Below are 17755 nucleotides of genomic sequence, written 5' to 3'. Positions count from 1 at the left end.
AGACGTGCAGCCACATCTGCCTATAACACATTATGGTATCAATGTATCGTATATACACCTGATTATGGTATTTTGCCTTAATATGAAATCTGCTCTATACATGATTAATGGTGTAAATGTAAATCCACATCCACACAGCCCAGTTTGCAGACTGCCCAACAGGAGAGAGAGAGGCTTGTCAGCACTTTGTGGCGCAATGTAAATCATGCAGAGGTCTTTCAGAAGAACTGTAACTCTGTTGGACCTGCCATGTGAGCACAGATAGATCATCTAGACACTATTTGGCACTGCTTCTCTCAGTTCCACCAGCGGAATCTGTAATCACAGGTTTGATGTGGCTGTATCAAAACTGCGATCAAACTTTACATCCACCTCAAGTTTGCATACCTTTATAGTTGAGCCAAGTAACCTTAAAGCAACTTTATCAACATGATGTATGGGGAATGCTACTGTCATAATTAGGAATGCACCAATCCATCAGCTCTGACTGTGATTTAGTATGTGCATTTTTCCAAAAGTCTCATGAGGTAGCATTTGGCTAGAACGCTAAAAAACTGAGCAGGCTAGTCAGTGTGACTGGGTGATACAAGATTCAGTCATATTAAGGTCAATCTGGGAACTCACTGAATGGTCTTCTGACTTATGAGATATTTGGTCATACAGAGAAAGGGGCTGGCAGAAATCAACCTACATAGAAGCTACGGAGAGGCATTTGCATTCAGTTCTCCAAACAGTCAACAGCTCATATCTTAAAATTGATGCGGTTATGTTCAACTCCAGTGTCGATTGTTTGAAAAATTGAGCTGCTCAGGAAAGGGAGTGACGCTGGAACTCATCTTGAAGATGAAGAAGCGCAAAAGGAAATATGGAAAAAGCATAGTTTTGCATTTTATAAAGTTTATGGCTCTCTGAATTTTATATTTTAAGTAAGTTTTTGAGCTTTTAGTCTTGAGTTGTGGTTACTTTTTATAATCTGAGGTCTGTTTATATCTTGAGTTTCCGTCTCCGTCCCCCAGTTGTTAGCAGAGATGGGCGATACATACATACATACATACATACATACATACATACATACATACATACATACATACATACATACATACATACATACATACATACATACATACATACATACATACATACATACATACATACATACATACATACATACATACATACATACATACATACATACATACATACATACATACATACATACATACATACATACATACATACATACATACATACATACATACATACATACATACATACATACATACATACATACATACATACATACATACATACATACATACATACATACATACATACATACATACATACATACATACATACATACATACATACATACATACATACATACATACATACATACATACATACATACATACATACATACATACATACATACATACATACATACATACATACATACATACATACATACATACATACATACATACATACATACATACATACATACATACATACATACATACATACATACATACATACATACATACATACATACATACATACATACATACATACATACATACATACATACATACATACATACATACATACATACATACATACATACATACATACATACATACATACATACATACATACATACATACATACATACATACATACATACATACATACATACATACATACATACATACATACATACATACATACATACATACATACATACATACATACATACATACATACATACATACATACATACATACATACATACATACATACATACATACATACATACATACATACATACATACATACATACATACATACATACATACATACATACATACATACATACATACATACATACATACATACATACATACATACATACATACATACATACATACATACATACATACATACATACATACATACATACATACATACATACATACATACATACATACATACATACATACATACATACATACATACATACATACATACATACATACATACATACATACATACATACATACATACATACATACATACATACATACATACATACATACATACATACATACATACATACATACATACATACATACATACATACATACATACATACATACATACATACATACATACATACATACATACATACATACATACATACATACATACATACATACATACATACATACATACATACATACATACATACATACATACATACATACATACATACATACATACATACATACATACATACATACATACATACATACATACATACATACATACATACATACATACATACATACATACATACATACATACATACATACATACATACATACATACATACATACATACATACATACATACATACATACATACATACATACATACATACATACATACATACATACATACATACATACATACATACATACATACATACATACATACATACATACATACATACATACATACATACATACATACATACATACATACATACATACATACATACATACATACATACATACATACATACATACATACATACATACATACCATACCATACCCCTTCCATTTCTGAATGATTGCTTGAACAGTGCTCTGTGGGATGTTCAAGGCTTGGGAAATCTTTTTGTAGCCTAAGCCTGCTTTGAATTTCTCACTAACTTTATCCCTGACCTGTCTGGTGTGTTCTTTGGACTTCATGGTGTTGTTGCTCCCAATATTCTCTTAGACAACCTCTGAGGCATCACAGAGCAGCTGTATTTGTACTGACATTAGATTACACACAGGTGCACTCTATTTAGTCATTAGCACTCATCAGGCAATGTCTATGGACAACTGACTGCACTCAGACCAAAGGGGGCTGAATAATTACGCACACCCCAATTTGCAGTTATTTATTTGTAAAAAATGTTTGGAATCATGTATGATTTTCGTTCCACTTCTCACGTGTACACCGCTTTGTGTTGGTCTTTCACGTGGAATTCCAATAAAATTGATTCATGTTTGTGGCTGCAATGTGACAAAATGTGGAAAAGTTCAAGGGGGGCCGAATACTTTTACAAGCCACTGTAGATTATGTTCACCTGTGTCTCATTTCCCTCAGCTGTGTTCACTTCAGCTAACCCCCCCCCCCCCCCCCCCTTGTGTATATATAATGGCATCTTTCTGTCAGTCCTTGTACAGTGTCTGTTATTGTGTCTTCTGTGCCTAAATTGTTGGATTCCTGTATAGTCCTTAATATTTATAGTTTGTACTTTTCAACCTATTTAAGTAAAGGTGTGTTTTCAATTTATGCTGCTGCCTTAAGAGTCTCCATATGAGTCCTCCTCCAACAGATACATGACAGCAAAACTGAGAAGCACAGACAATGGCTGCAGTGGTGGTGTAACAGATTGGCTATTTTTACTGTTTTTAATATTTTTAGTTTCTCCAGCCTCATCTGTTCTTCTGCCTCTGGCATCATATTTAATCTTTACTCTGTATTATTTGTCTCTTGGTCACTTCTTTTTGATATGAAGTGAAGGTTAGTTTCTCATGTCTCTTTTTATGGATAATAATCAAGTAGTCCTAAAATTGACTCCTCCTTCCTTTTACCTGATTTTGATGGAAAACATCAAGGAAAGGTGTCCAGAAAAACTTATAAGGAAACAGGAAAAGGAAAGCTTTTTACTCAGAGAATCTGAATGCACATATTTGTAAATGGTGTACCATGTTAAAACTACAATGTCCCATAGCTGGACTAAATTACTAAATTACAAGAAGAACTAGTAAAAAAGGCTGAAATTCTATAAAATTAAATGAATCTTATTTTATTATTTTTTTCCTGCCTAACCAATGATGCAGTAACTCTTATCCTACCTACTGTTGAAATTTTCTGTGACCGAAGTAAAATTCCCTCCATCAACAACTTAGGCTGGAGCCTTTCCCAGCTAGCCCCGAGTAAAAATGTATATCATATGATGATGATCAATCTAAAGGGTGGCAATACAACCACAGACATGACTCATGTATATCTTAAACACACTTTGATATAGTTCATATAAGTGAAATTAGTGATTGAATTGACTCAAAAATGAGAAACACACACTTAGTGTTAACATTTATGTGACCAAAATCACCATCAGTTTGGTTTAGGCCTAAATCACAGTCATTGTTTTGGTGAACAGTTGGATGGTTTGTTGCACGTAATAAAGGAAGGGTCTTTTCTTAGCAGGTGGAGAATTTGATTTGTTATTATGGCTGCCATACAGATACTTCCGGGTCACTTCTATTTGTTAGAAACCTTCCTAAGCAACATTAACTGCACAACCACACCTCTAATTTTATTTCATGGTCTTTTTCTCTGCTGTGACTATCTGCCAAATTATTGCTTTCACCTGTGCCTTGTTCCCACCTGTGCTTCACCTCCAGTCACCCCTCTGTGTGTGTGTGTGTGTGTGTGTGTGTGTGTGTGTGTGTGTGTGCGCGTGGTCCCGTATTGTCCCCTTTGTCAGTTTGTCGGTTTACCCCAAGAGGTGCTTTGCTTTGTGTCTGCCATCTTGCTTTATGTTGGGTTCATTTCTTGTAGTTTTATCATTTTTCACTATGAAATTGCATTTTAAACATGTATTTCTTAGGCTTTTCATAGACCGTTTACCCCATTCCAACCAAAGCCTACTTAACAGGGACAAGTGATCAGTACCCAAAGGCCATCAACCTTTCTAGTTTCAGAAGGTGAAACTTATCTAGTGGACAACTGACAAGAGCTGAAAAATTGGGGAACAAAATTAGAGTTAATTCACACCATAAACTTTTTAACTGAACGGGATGGGTCAAACTGCAGCTACTTTAAGGCTGTGTAAGGGTCCAGAAGAAATTCTTTCATTTATTCTGAGTGTTTCCATGTTGAGAAAATCCTAAGAAGACTGAATCTAATCAGAGGTAGCAGATTACAGACAACAAAGAAGTGTGTCCATAAATCTATACTGCAGCTTTAACTCAGATCTTTTCTGTAACTGGTTCTTTAAATCAGACACACAGAACTATCACACTAAGACTATGCTACAATGAACACAAGAATCAACTAACTGGACAGATACACAGCCCCAAAAAAGGTTTTGAAATCACAAAAATTTGACCAATTAACCAACCTTCTCTCTTGTAGATGGGTGGTTTTCTATAGATGTTAGTTTCTTCAGAAGCTGAGAACAAAAGAGAGTCAGTTGGTGAGAAAAAGCAAAATAAACATTCAGAGAAGAGGAGAACTTTGACCTTTAACTAATTCTTTAATAAACCAATTTCTTTGTACAATTAGACAGATACTTTATTGATCCCACAAAGGAAAGCTACTGTACATATTTACAACCCCAACCTGTACATAGTGTGGCTACAACACATAAATATGTTCAGAAAGTGAGATCAAGTGATCCACAAGTTACTCTGCAGAGGACATTTCTATCACTCCAAAATCGATACAATCATCCACATGAACTCTATTCAGAGAAAAGCAACCACCGGACTCTGCCCACCTTCACACAGAGGTGACAACAGAAATGCACATCTGAGCCAGTGATATCCTCCCAAGAAAAAGTTAGCCAGTCCTATTTGTATTTCCTTTAAAAGTGTACTTGAAGGTTCAACAACAGTCAAGTGGCAACAAAATAATTCACAACCAAATACCTCATCCTATAGTCAAACTGTTGCTAGATGGTTTGGGCAATGATTTTTCTCCTCAGAACCCTGTCAGTTTCTTTTCAGAATATAATTTTTCCAAAAACACAATTTTTTTTCATCCCTTTCTGCTCCAGTGCATCCTAGATGGAAGTGCCAGCTGCCATTTACATCTCGAGCCTTCTTCAACCAGTTAACTCTTGGAAAGGGTGTGCTCACATATTTTAGTGGGGTTTTATGCGATCATGTGCAGAATTGTTATGACGAGTAATCAACACAGCTGCATCATCAGCATAAGCAGGCACATTAGTTCATGTACGTGAAACTGCAGCAAAGGTTAAACCTGTGAGACCCCATCTAAGCTGATTTAAAAGGCAACAGCATATGGCTGACCACATAGGGGCCAACCCTGCCTAATGCCTCTTTGTACAGTGACGTAGCTGCTAAGTCCTCTTATTTTCAACAATATAGCAGTATTTGAATACAACAGCTTATCCCATGAAATAGCATCTGCAACAAAGATGATCTGCTTTTTCTTCCTCTAGACACAAAGGCCTAAATTGTCCAATAGTGCGAGTTATTGAAAGTCTGAATATAATGAATAATGGCTTCCAGACCATCCTTAAATGTATTTAAAAGATTCAGCTATTTTTATAGTTTGTACAGTGAAGTGAAGCTGGTCTCTGATTTCTTAGCAAACCCTAACATCTCTCTCTCCTTTTTTTTGTTGCCTATAGGGCTCTTCAGGGAGTCACAACTGAGCTGCTGAATGGTAGTAAAAAAAGTCTTCTCAAAGGAAAGTTCAACTTCAGTGTAGGTAATCCCTCCATCTACATGACTGGCATCCATTCAATTCAGTTCTATTTTACTTAAATAGTGCCAAATCACAAGAAGAGTCGCCTCAAGGCACGTTGTATTGTAAGGTAAAGAGTCTACAATAATACAGAAAAAAACCCAACAATCAAACAAGTGCTTGCTTTGACCAAGCACTTGGTGACAGTTTCTAGTCTTGCCCACTTAAAATGGGTTGTATGTGGCCCATGATGTAAAATGAATCTGACATCTCTGATCTATATCATTAGCAAAGATTCTAATCAAGAACCTCGTTGCCTTTCATGTGAGATTTCTTTCCTGTCTCCTAGCTTTTTGCAATTCTTATTACTGATGACGATGTTGTGTTTCTTACCAACTCCCAATGTTGAAATAATGATATTAGTGATCTTTTCTTAATCTCCACTGACTTCAGAAAGACTGACAGGAGGGGTCTGCTTCTGAATGTTAATTTGCCACAGTTGGTGCTGAAGGTGTCTTCTGTAGCTGTATGGTGATCTGAAAAATCATTAGGGTGACATCATGGCCCTAATGTGCAATGTTGAGTGCAGAGCTGTGAATGGCACACTTGAATTACAAAGCAAGATTTTTATTCAGGGTAAAATCAAAGTCCAAAATGTTAAAAATCCATAATGTGGCATTAACAGAAATCCAAAATAAAAAACGTAAGCAAAGGAAAACAGGAGACCAAAGAAGGTGCACACAGGAAGAAAGGGAACAGGAATATACCATATGTTGTGAACACTGATGGTGGGGAACGAGGTACAGGTGAGAACATACAGGAAGTAAACCTAAAACATATGCTTTTATAACACAAACCCAAGCTCAAAACTACTGACTAGACCTCCAAATCAATGACATTTTCTTCTCACAACACTGAGGTCATTTTCCTTCACCACACTTGACAAAGGTGAAACGAAGGTAGGTCGGATACGTTTGCCTTGACAGAAATGCTGATTATCAGAACTATAGTCATCAGTAATAATTTTTTTTACAGAAGTCTAGAATTTGCTCAGATGCAGGGAGGGGAAAAATGTATTTCCACATTATGTCAACCATCATCCACCATTTTTTCATCTTTAATCTCATACAACTGAAGCTGAACCTGCTGCATCACCTGCCACAGCGACACTTCCTCCTTCAATTTTTTTTCATTAGTTGCACTATTTGTGTTGTTAGCATCACTTGCTTTTCCCCAGAGAGGGACACCATTTCTGGGGAGAACACCAGTACCTCAATGCATAGCTTTACACCAACAATTAATGAGATAATTAATTAAATTAACCTCACATTTCTTTAAAGATATCATGCAAACTGTATATAAAGGTAAAACTATACCAATCACCTTCCCGTACAAAATCCCAGTATGCAGTGCACAGAGGAGAGCGGAGGAGTTAAATATTCTGGCTTTCCTTGTTTAACCTCCCCCACCGAATTAGTTGTATACATTTACAGTCTTAAGCACGACAGAAGCTGACAGAACAGGTGATAAACTGGTACTGCAGAGGTGCTGCCTTGCATCCAGACAACCTGACTAACATGCCGAGGTTGATTAATACAGCTTCCCAGGCTTAATACAGGAAAGAAAAGCAGGCGTCACAAGAATAAAGATGAGGGTGGAGAGCAATTAAAGTTGATCCAAATTAAAAAGAAAAAACTAAGAAGAGACAAGAACAGGAAAGCGCCACAACAACATGCCACAGTAAACTATAAATGCCTTTAAGCCTTTAATACAACAATAAATAATGAAAAAAACAGAAAACATTTCCATTCACACTGTGTGCCACAAATGCAACCAAGTTTGCAACCTTATTTGTATGCACTAAATGTGTATGCACATGACACTCTGAGACACTTTGAATAAAAGCATCCAGCAGATACATTTCGTACTCTGTTGAAAGTAAGCAGGAAATGCTGTTTCAGGGCTGGCGAGAGGAAAAAAAGCTTGAGGAAACACAAATTGAGAAATGGAGTGGGGGCAGGAAGAGGGAATGATGGAGGGAAATCAAATATGCAGCTCATATTGAGAAGAAGAGGCCTTTTATAGTGAAGGGAGCAAAGACAGAGTGAAGCATTCAGAGAGGAGAGAGGCGTTAAGTTGTTAAAGTGGAGGGTTGATGGGCTCTTAAAATAAAATTAACCGATATTTGTTGCAAGATGACAGTACTAAAGTACTCGTATGTTACACAAAAGCTGCAAATGAGAAAGACAAAATAGACAAAGAGTGCCCATTGGTCAATGAGAGAGGAGGATTAATACATTGTATGGTTGTTAAAACATCAATGAAATAAGGACAAAGGCAAAAGGATAAAAGAAAATAAAAAAAGATGAAAATGAATGAATTACAGAAAAACTTTTGTTCCTCTTTCTAGATGATGATGGATGGATCGTGCTCATTAGTAATTAATATCTCAAATTACTTTTTTGTGACTCATTTTTTAGGGGGGTAGATAAATTGGAACCAGCAAGAAGACTGTTCTTCCATCACAATAATTACTCAATATTCAAATTTACTCTTTAGTTACAGTCATGGTAAAAAGAAAGTAAATCCTGAATTTTAAGGTTTTTACTATCACGACATTATAACAAAAAAAAAAAAAAAAGAACATTAACAAAAACAAAAATAGTGCTACCCCCTCAGCCTCCTAGATACAGCTATACACCTATCTGAAACTCCTATGTCACTTATCATATTCACAAACTTGGGCGTCGATGTCGCCTACCCGCCCCCTCACCCATGGATCCCCTGAAATCTGTCACCACAAATCAATAAATATATAAAATTACAGAAAAGGTCTTGTAGCTCAATTTTGATAGTAGATAGTGGAAAAAACAGTACATTTTCTGTGTTTTATTATCAATTACTTAACTACTTGTTGTAGTACTAATGGAAATGTAGGAGATATTTATTGAGAGGAAAAACTTTAAAAGTTATGAAAATACAGTTAAAAGTCCAAAAGCAATCCCCTCCTTCACAAAGGAGGAGATTCAAAGCCGTCCAGTGGACCGGATTGGAGTCTTTCCTGGGCCGATTCTGGCCCCAGGCCTTATGTTTGACACCCACGGTCTAGAGCATTCAGATGTATTAACACAATGGCAAAAAAGATAACAGAAGTGCCAGGAAAAAGCTGATTATTTCTAAATATTAATATTATACCATGGCTCAGGTTTGCAAAGGTGAATCTGGAAAACCCTCAATACCTTTGGAACAATGGCTTTTGGACAGATGAGACTAAACTGTGGGTATTTGGCTATAGTGCACATAATGCACCATGTTTGGTAAAAATCAAACACAGCATACCAACTGTCAAGCACAGTGGTAGAGGGGTGATGATTTGGGTTTGTTTTGCAGCCACTGGACCTGGGAACCTTGAACTCCTCTGACAGCTAACGCTTGAGAGAAATTTGGTCATGCACCAGGACAATAAACGAGCACAGCAGAAAATATATGAGAGGATGGTTGAAAAAGAAAAGAATCTAGGTTGCTTTGGCCAAGACAAAGTCCAGACCTCAACCTGAATAAAATGCTGTGGTGGGACTTTCAAAGAGCTGTCCATGAACGAATGCCCACAAACTTCAATGAACTGAGGCAACGCTGTCAAGCAGAGTGAGCAGAAATTCCTCTACAATGATGTGAGAGATGAATAATGTTGTATAGAAAATGTTTACTTCAATTTACTAACGGTGATTCTACAAGCGACTGAATCATGGACCGTATTTTCTCTTTCACACACAGCTTCTACATTTTGGCTCAGCTGTTGTTAGTTAGTTGCTTGTTGTCCATCTGAGGTTGTATTTACCTCATTCTAACACCTGCTCAGGACCACCTTGTTTTTTATTATGTCCTCATATGTAAAACCTTAGACTTGAGACAGTGTACTTTTTTGCCATGACTATAAAGGATTTTTTTATTTCAAAAATGACAACAAAATATCAAATTATTATTTTAATCCAATTAAAACCTGTGTGCATGAATGCAGGAGAACAGCTGCTATAGCTGATATATAGTAATAACAAATGAGGTCCATCAGTGAACTGTGGATTAGTTTTGGTCTGACGTGGTGAAGTTTTGGTTAGTTAACAGGTTAGGGTCAGGGCTACATACACAGTAACGGCCTACCTGGCACATGGAAATGCTTGGGGCCTTGGAAGGTGTTGGTGGGTGTAGCACACCTGGGCTCTGGCTGACTATAATAAGGAGAACTCCTGCCACTTTCACTGCCTGCACTCAGCCCAGCCAATCACAATGAGAGAAACCAAAGCATCAATGACCCACATCCACAAACAGTAAGACAGACAGGGTATTGAAAGATACACTGACAAATAACCCGATGGATTACATGTGCATGCAAATGTGAGTTGCACCCACACAAAGACTTTCTATCCAGCTATTTTTCTCTGTGTGTGCGTGTGTGTGTGTGTGTGTGTGTCTTTGCTTGAGTGGGAGTATTACCAGGGACATAATAATGCAGTGGGGAGCCTCCGTGACGACTGTGTGCAGGTGAGTCGGTATAGGGGGAGCTGGAGGAACGTCTTGTTCTTAACTCCATGCCATCCAAGAGATCCTGAAAGGAAAGGCTGCTTTAGAGGCTGTCTGAGTAATGTGCTTTAATTTACTAAAGGCAGTAAAGTAGACCACAAGGTTACTTCCACAACACAGTTTTAATCATGCTGACAGCAGTTTATTAACCTACATGGTGTGTATGCTGCTAGCAGTCCTAGTGCACAAACATGTGCAGATGTAGTCTAAACACAGACAGTGAAGACTATCACGGTGCCGTTACAATGATGGCACAAATTAAAGAAATACTTGGATGGTTACTTTCCTTCATGCCAAGACTGAAACAATAATATTAGCATATAAATAGATGCGCATTAAATATGAAAGTGGTTAGGTTAGCGTAGCATGTAGACTGGAATCAGAGGAAGCATGCAGCCTGATGGGAACAAAATCCACCTACCAGCACTTCTAAAGTTTACTAATTAAGATGGTATATCTCAAGGGTACAAAATTATGTCCCAAAATATCAAACTATGTCTTTTTGTATTCAAATGTTGCCGGTGTTTGATATCACTCAACTTTACTGTTTTGAGTTCTAAAATTAAAACCGGTTACATCTATTTTCTTTTTGTATTTAATACTTTAGAGTAAGGATTACCTTCTCAACCATTACACAAAGAGGTGGGGGAGTACTTACATGAGAGTATGGTGATAAGGAGCCCAATGACTGAATATGAGGAGAAATAAAAGATATTTGTTACTGTTCATTATTCTTAATACCTTATGGTCAATTTATTTTTACCGGAAGAAATTCAAATAGTGAGTTTGTGTGTGTGTGACTACCTGCCTACGGTTGCATCTCTCCAAAGTGTCATCTGAGAGGTGCGTCTGTGCATGGTCGGCCTGATAAGGAATAATGTCGGGCCGCTGAATGTCATATATGGCTTTAACCCTGGGAAGTGCTGCCACCTGCTTATATTCCAAAACATCCCCATCACCCTTAGCCTGTTAGAGAGAGACAGGTAGACAGGGATACACATTAAATGAAGACCAAACCATAAGTAGAAGACTGGCTGTAAACAGCCAATCTCGATCACCAACAGAAGAGGCACCCAAATTCTTGCATAGAAAATCACACATATGGTAGCATACAGGAAGGGAAATGAGGCAATGGTAAACATTCAGGTGAGCAGGTTAAACTGAAATCTTTGATGGGCCAGTAAAAATTTAAACATGACATTAAACGATCTAAGATAGAGCTAAAAAGTGTGCACTGTAAGACAATAACTCTGGATAGGAAACTAAAGGGCTTAAGATAAAAGCCTGCTTATTATAAAAGGCATATTAAGGCTTTAGTAGTCTGGCAATTTGCTTTTAGTAGGCATACAGTAAGGCAGGGAGAGGCAACAGACAGACAAGAAGTCTGCTGAGAGACTGATAGCACAGACCGCCTGAGCTTTAAGGGTCTCTTTTGTGCTTCTGTCTATGCTGGTTATGTTTGAGTGACAGATGTGACTGTGACAGCTGAGGGCGCAACCATGGCGTAGCCATGGTGACGGTTACTCACACAGATGAGCCGGTGAGGAGAGCCAAGGAGAGGAGAGGAGCCTGGAGGAGAAATGGATGCTGTCTCGGAGGTACGTCTCAGCTGGTGGGACAAATGTCAGTGAGAGCAAGAAGGTGAATAAAGTTAGCTTAAATACAACAGTGAGCGCAGAAAAGTACTTTAATTTAATGCATTACTCAAAAAAGTGAACCTGGAGCAGTAACTCAAATAATCACTCGTTACAGCCAAGGTATCCAGAAGATCATCTCTGAAAGCACATCACCTCAAACCTTGAGTTGGTTACCCAGTACCACCAGTACCTCCAGTACCACAGGAAACTGAGGCTATAATTTACATCGGCTCACCAAAACTGGGCGGCAGACAATTGGAAAACGGTCACCTGGTAATAAGCCTTGAATTCTGCTCAAACATTTGAACGGCAGGGTGAGAATTTGGTGTAAACAACATGAAAGCCTGGATCCATCCTGCCTTGTATCAACACTTAAAGTGGTATAATGATGGTGGTATGATGGTCTATGGGACACACTCTGGACTCCATCCTTACTACTCAGCATCAAGCCTCAGTGTGCTCATCTTCTAATAGCTGTAAGTTAACGCACCAAGTCACACCAAGCTGAAACCACCCCAAAAAGGGTTTCTGGAACATTACAATGAGTCCAGATGGCCTCCACAGTCACCAGATCAACATCCAATAGATGTGGTAGAACAGGAGATTCACAGCATGCAGGTGCAGCTGCAAAATCATGCATCAACCGTGTGATATTAAATGTCAATATAGACCAAATTTAAAATAAATAAGTAAACTAAAATACTTTATCTAGCCTCTCACTTAAAAAATTGTGTTTTGTTAATGCTGCTTTTTTGTTTGTAATATAAAGCAAGTGGATGGAGCTTCTCTGCTCACAGCCAGAACTGTGTAATATTATAGATATCAAATCTGTTTGACTTCATACAAAGACTTAAAAAGGCGGATACCTGACTTTTTCTTCAGTATTAATCTTTCAGGATAGAGAACCACTTTGTACTGAATATTATAGCTGCAAACTAACACTTCTGTACCTGTTATGTTTTTACTGTGACAGCATTATTAAGCCAACTCTTAATCATGTAAGTGTTCTTGTAAATGTTCCTCTATGTGCTGGAATAGCTGAATCTCACTTTTTTTCTTGACGTGTTCACTTCCCGGTTGAGCTGAGCAATCATTTGACAACAAATGTTAATTTCCTGCTTTTAACATTCATATTCCCTGTGTGTGTGTGTGTGTGTGTAGGTGTGTGTAGGTGTGTGTATGTGTTTTGTAAAGTTACAACTTCCTTTTCTGCCATGGTGTGATGATTATTATTTGCATGTTCATGATAACACCAGGCTCTGGCAAGAGCTGTCAAAGTGCAGGTCTGCAGCTCTACTTTCGATGAAATGCTTTGAAAAAATACAATAAGACTTTATGCTGTGTTTGGACAATTTCTGTTAAATAAAGCTACAACAATAGTATGAACAATCTGGTGACGAACTATATATTACAATGAAATCTTTTATAAATGAACAGCAAAATAAAGTCTATTTATCCAAATTTTTATATATAAAACTAAATTCGCTGAGGGCAGATTTGAGCACATTTCTTACAATGCTAAGAGCGACATACCTGCTTTTAAAACAACAGTGAGACATTTCAGACACAGCATGAAAGAGAGAACCACTGAGAGGACAAAAACAGAAACAGAGAGGAAGAGCAGGGGCTTGCAGGTATTTTGAGTAACACTCACCCTCAGTTTCCTCTCCAGCCGAGCTGCTTCTTTACACATGGGGTGCCAAACCTCTGAACCTGCACATACACACATGGGATTTTATCTCAGTTTACTTTGTTTATTGCGTGTGGGCAGCAGCCATACAGTTTTATGGGATCCTATGAAGAGCAGATCAGCTTTTCTCAAGTGCATCAACATCAATCAAAGGCACACACACACACACACACACACACACACACACACACACACACACACACACACACACACACACACACACACACACACACACACACACACATGAGACACTGTGTGTGTGTGTGTGTGTGTGTGTGTGTGTGTGTGTGTGTGTGTGGAGGCAGTTTATCTAAACTGATAAGAGAGGATGTAGCTCTTGTAGTTTCCTACACAGATAAATATCAAGAGGGAAAAATAAAAATTCTGTCCACTCCTTTGTCTAAACTGAAATATCCCAACCATAATTAAACAGATGTTTTTCTCACAGTAACTCATCTTTTTAGTTTGGCCAACTCTTATTCATGTCATCATCTTCACCTGTCATTAATGTTTAGTGACATTCTGAATGTGTGAAAACAATTTAAGACACGTGATCCCCAAATTTTGTTGTTTTTGCCATGTCATCTTTTAGTGACTCCCTATTTTATTTTGAAGGCCTGTCCCTCATGTAGCTCTATTTCCTGCCTTTGCTCATTTCCCACTATCCTTATTGTCTAATTTAGTCTATATGAACCTTATACTAGCCATTTCCACCTGGTGGGTCTTTAGCATGTATGACTTCTCAGTCTGTCATTTTATCAAGCTTTTATCCTGTGTCTTCTTTCAGCTTTTATAAAACGACTTAGACTTGGAATTTGCTGCTAACGCTCTGCATTGTGTTTTGTTAACAACTTTATGGTCAATAAAGTTACTATTTGCAACCTGCCTCTCTACCTCCTTGTTGTGGTTTTGCCTAAAATGCAACAGATATTAGCAAATAAGACACAATAAACAGTATTGCACAAATAACAAGAATGGAACTGAAAAGAATGAACAAGTGAATAATGCTGAACTGCATGTTGTATGTTTCTAATAATGTCCACAAAGTTATTAATATTGAAGTAGAAGCCTTACTTTGCTTAAACTTGGGTCTTCTTGTATTCTATAGCAATGATTTAGCCAGCTGATTTATCATCAACCATATGGAAACTTCTATCGCTGTACTTGATTATAAAAAATACATTCAGTACTTTTTCTTTAGTTTTGCTATCATGTTTTCATGCTGTGCTTCTGTGAATACTTCTCATTGCTTATATTACATTGTAGACTAAAAAAAAAACTAAGTACGTTTCAAAATTGTTCCATTAAGGAAGCCGGCATGATTGTACCATCCTTTTTAAACAGAAAAGAGAAAGTAAAACAAGTGTTAAAGCGCAAAAATATTACATCAAATATTCCAGGATGCGACATTATAATTGTGTTGTTGTTTATATTTTTTTGACTGTGTTGGCATAATTGTGCTTTAACAGTTATGGCAAAAGAATTTTGTGAATGAAAAAGAAGTGAAGTAATTAAGGGGAAAAGAGAGAAGAATGAGCAACAGTAAACAAAGAAGAGCAGGGTGAACTACAGCGCAAGAGAGGAAAGAGGCAATGAATGAGATCTCGTAGCTCTTATAACAATCGACCACTAATGTCAGGATGTTATATCCATGTAGATCTGATAATGACAGTAATATATCCACCCTGAGCACACGTGTGCACACACGCACACACGCACGCACGCGCGCGCACACACACACACACACAAATAAATGCATGTGTACACACACACGTTGCCTATGTATCATTTTTCTTGAGCCCTGGGGCGGTGCAGGCCAGCAAAAAGAACTCAGTTAGTTGATCATGACTCTAATATACAACCACCATCAACACCATAAATCTGCAACACACATACACACACACACACACACACACACGCACACGCACACACACACGCACACACAAAGCAGGAGGCTATGCACGCCCAATAAGTACACACACCGCTCTCACACAAACACCCACACAAAATCAATAGTGTAGACAGGAACCATGCGTGGTGATTCAGTGCACCCCCGTCCCACCCACGGTCTTTAACTCTGCTGTCAAACAGATGTGTGGCCTTGGACTTGAAATCCTTTTTCTACAGGATGAGGAGAATTTAAATTGTGCAGTGAAAAAGAATTCAGTCTCAAACACAGTGCAAAATAAACTCTGAGAAAACTAGCTGCATGCCTATTTATTTTTTCTTTTAACAATAGTGCCATTATAAAGTAACCTGAGATATTTGGGTTTTTTTTTCTTCTTACATGCAGATGTGGGATGTAGGAATGAAGGCTCTGCTGTCTTTGTACAGACTTTATGCAAAATAAGGGTAATCAGTGGAACAAACTGGCCATCTGATCTTAACTCTATTCAAAAATATGAGGCGAAGGCAACCAGTGTGAAACCCAGGGAAGTAGTAATAACATTTATATATTTGTACCATTTGAAATTCTAAGTGTAGTCTATAAAAAGATATTTAAATATTCAGAAAATTTTCCTTATTGCTGAGCCATGCTGCCAATACAAAGTGTGTACACACTGAGCACATGAAGTGCATACTGTATGTCTTTTGAAACTGAGACTACGCCGAGTAAAGAGTAAATATATGTGGTTAATCATCAGTTTCTACTTGGAAAGGAACATTTCATTCAAACAAAAACTGATTCTGCCAAACAAAAATGATTCTCTTTGGCATCGCTTATCACTCAGCTGTGATCACTGAGCATTGATTGGCTGTAATAATAATAATGGATTGGATTTATACAGCGCTTTTCAAGGCACCCAAAGCGCTTTACAATACCACTATTCATTCACTCTCACATTCACACACTGGTGGAGGCAAGCTACAGTTGTAGCCACAGCTTCCCTGGGGCAGACTGACAGAAGCGAGGCTGCCATAGCGCGCCATCGGCCCCTCTGGCCGACACCAGTAGGCAGTAGGGTAAAGTATCTTGTCCAAGGACACAACGACCAGGACAGAGAGCCCGGGGATCGAACCGGCGACCTTCCGGTTACAGTACCGCTTCTAAAAGATGTGCTTTCTTTTACCACCATTATATTTATGTAATGATGATAAAATGAATTAAAAGACGTCTTTTAAGCAGCGGCCCCAAACCTGAAGGGAAAATGTAATTCGCCATTTAAACGAAACACAAAAAAACAAAAACACCATGGTCTGCTGCTAATTTTTAAAGAAAGGAAATTAACTAACATTAAATCCAAGTTTTTGTTGAGAATGTTGTTGAGAATGAAGGGAAAGGAAAACCATAACAGCAATTCAATCCTTTAACCGTTTTGAAGATGCTAGCATCCATTTTTAGTTCATAAA

General features: G+C 37.8%; 1 protein-coding gene across 6 annotated transcripts in view; it reads right to left on the bottom strand.

Annotated features, from left to right (window-relative positions):
- The window catches only part of LOC308387216 (actin-binding LIM protein 3-like), a 57377-nt gene that overhangs the window by 14078 nt on the left and 25544 nt on the right, over positions 1-17755 (bottom strand). For all 6 annotated transcript variants that reach the window (XR_013969904.1, XR_013969905.1, XR_013969906.1 and 3 more), the window contains 7 exons: positions 14369-14427; positions 12606-12686; positions 11882-12043; positions 11736-11765; positions 10991-11102; positions 10658-10759; positions 5187-5237 (listed from right to left, as the gene is read on the bottom strand). Coding sequence is in view for 2 of the 6 variants with exons in the window: in XM_080867132.1 (XP_080723258.1) it covers positions 5187-5237; positions 10658-10759; positions 10991-11102; positions 11736-11765; positions 11882-12043; positions 12606-12686; positions 14369-14427 (597 nt within the window). In the remaining 4 variants the exon portion in view is untranslated. The remainder of the gene's footprint in view (positions 1-5186; positions 5238-10657; positions 10760-10990; positions 11103-11735; positions 11766-11881; positions 12044-12605; positions 12687-14368; positions 14428-17755) is intronic.

The sequence above is a fragment of the Rhamphochromis sp. 'chilingali' genome, assembly GCF_963969265.1.
Source record: "Rhamphochromis sp. 'chilingali' genome assembly, chromosome: 19".
In the NCBI taxonomy this organism is placed as follows: domain Eukaryota; kingdom Metazoa; phylum Chordata; class Actinopteri; order Cichliformes; family Cichlidae; genus Rhamphochromis; species Rhamphochromis sp. 'chilingali'.
The sequence above is the reverse complement of the archived record's forward strand: the minus strand, read 5'-3'. Positions and strand labels throughout refer to the sequence as shown.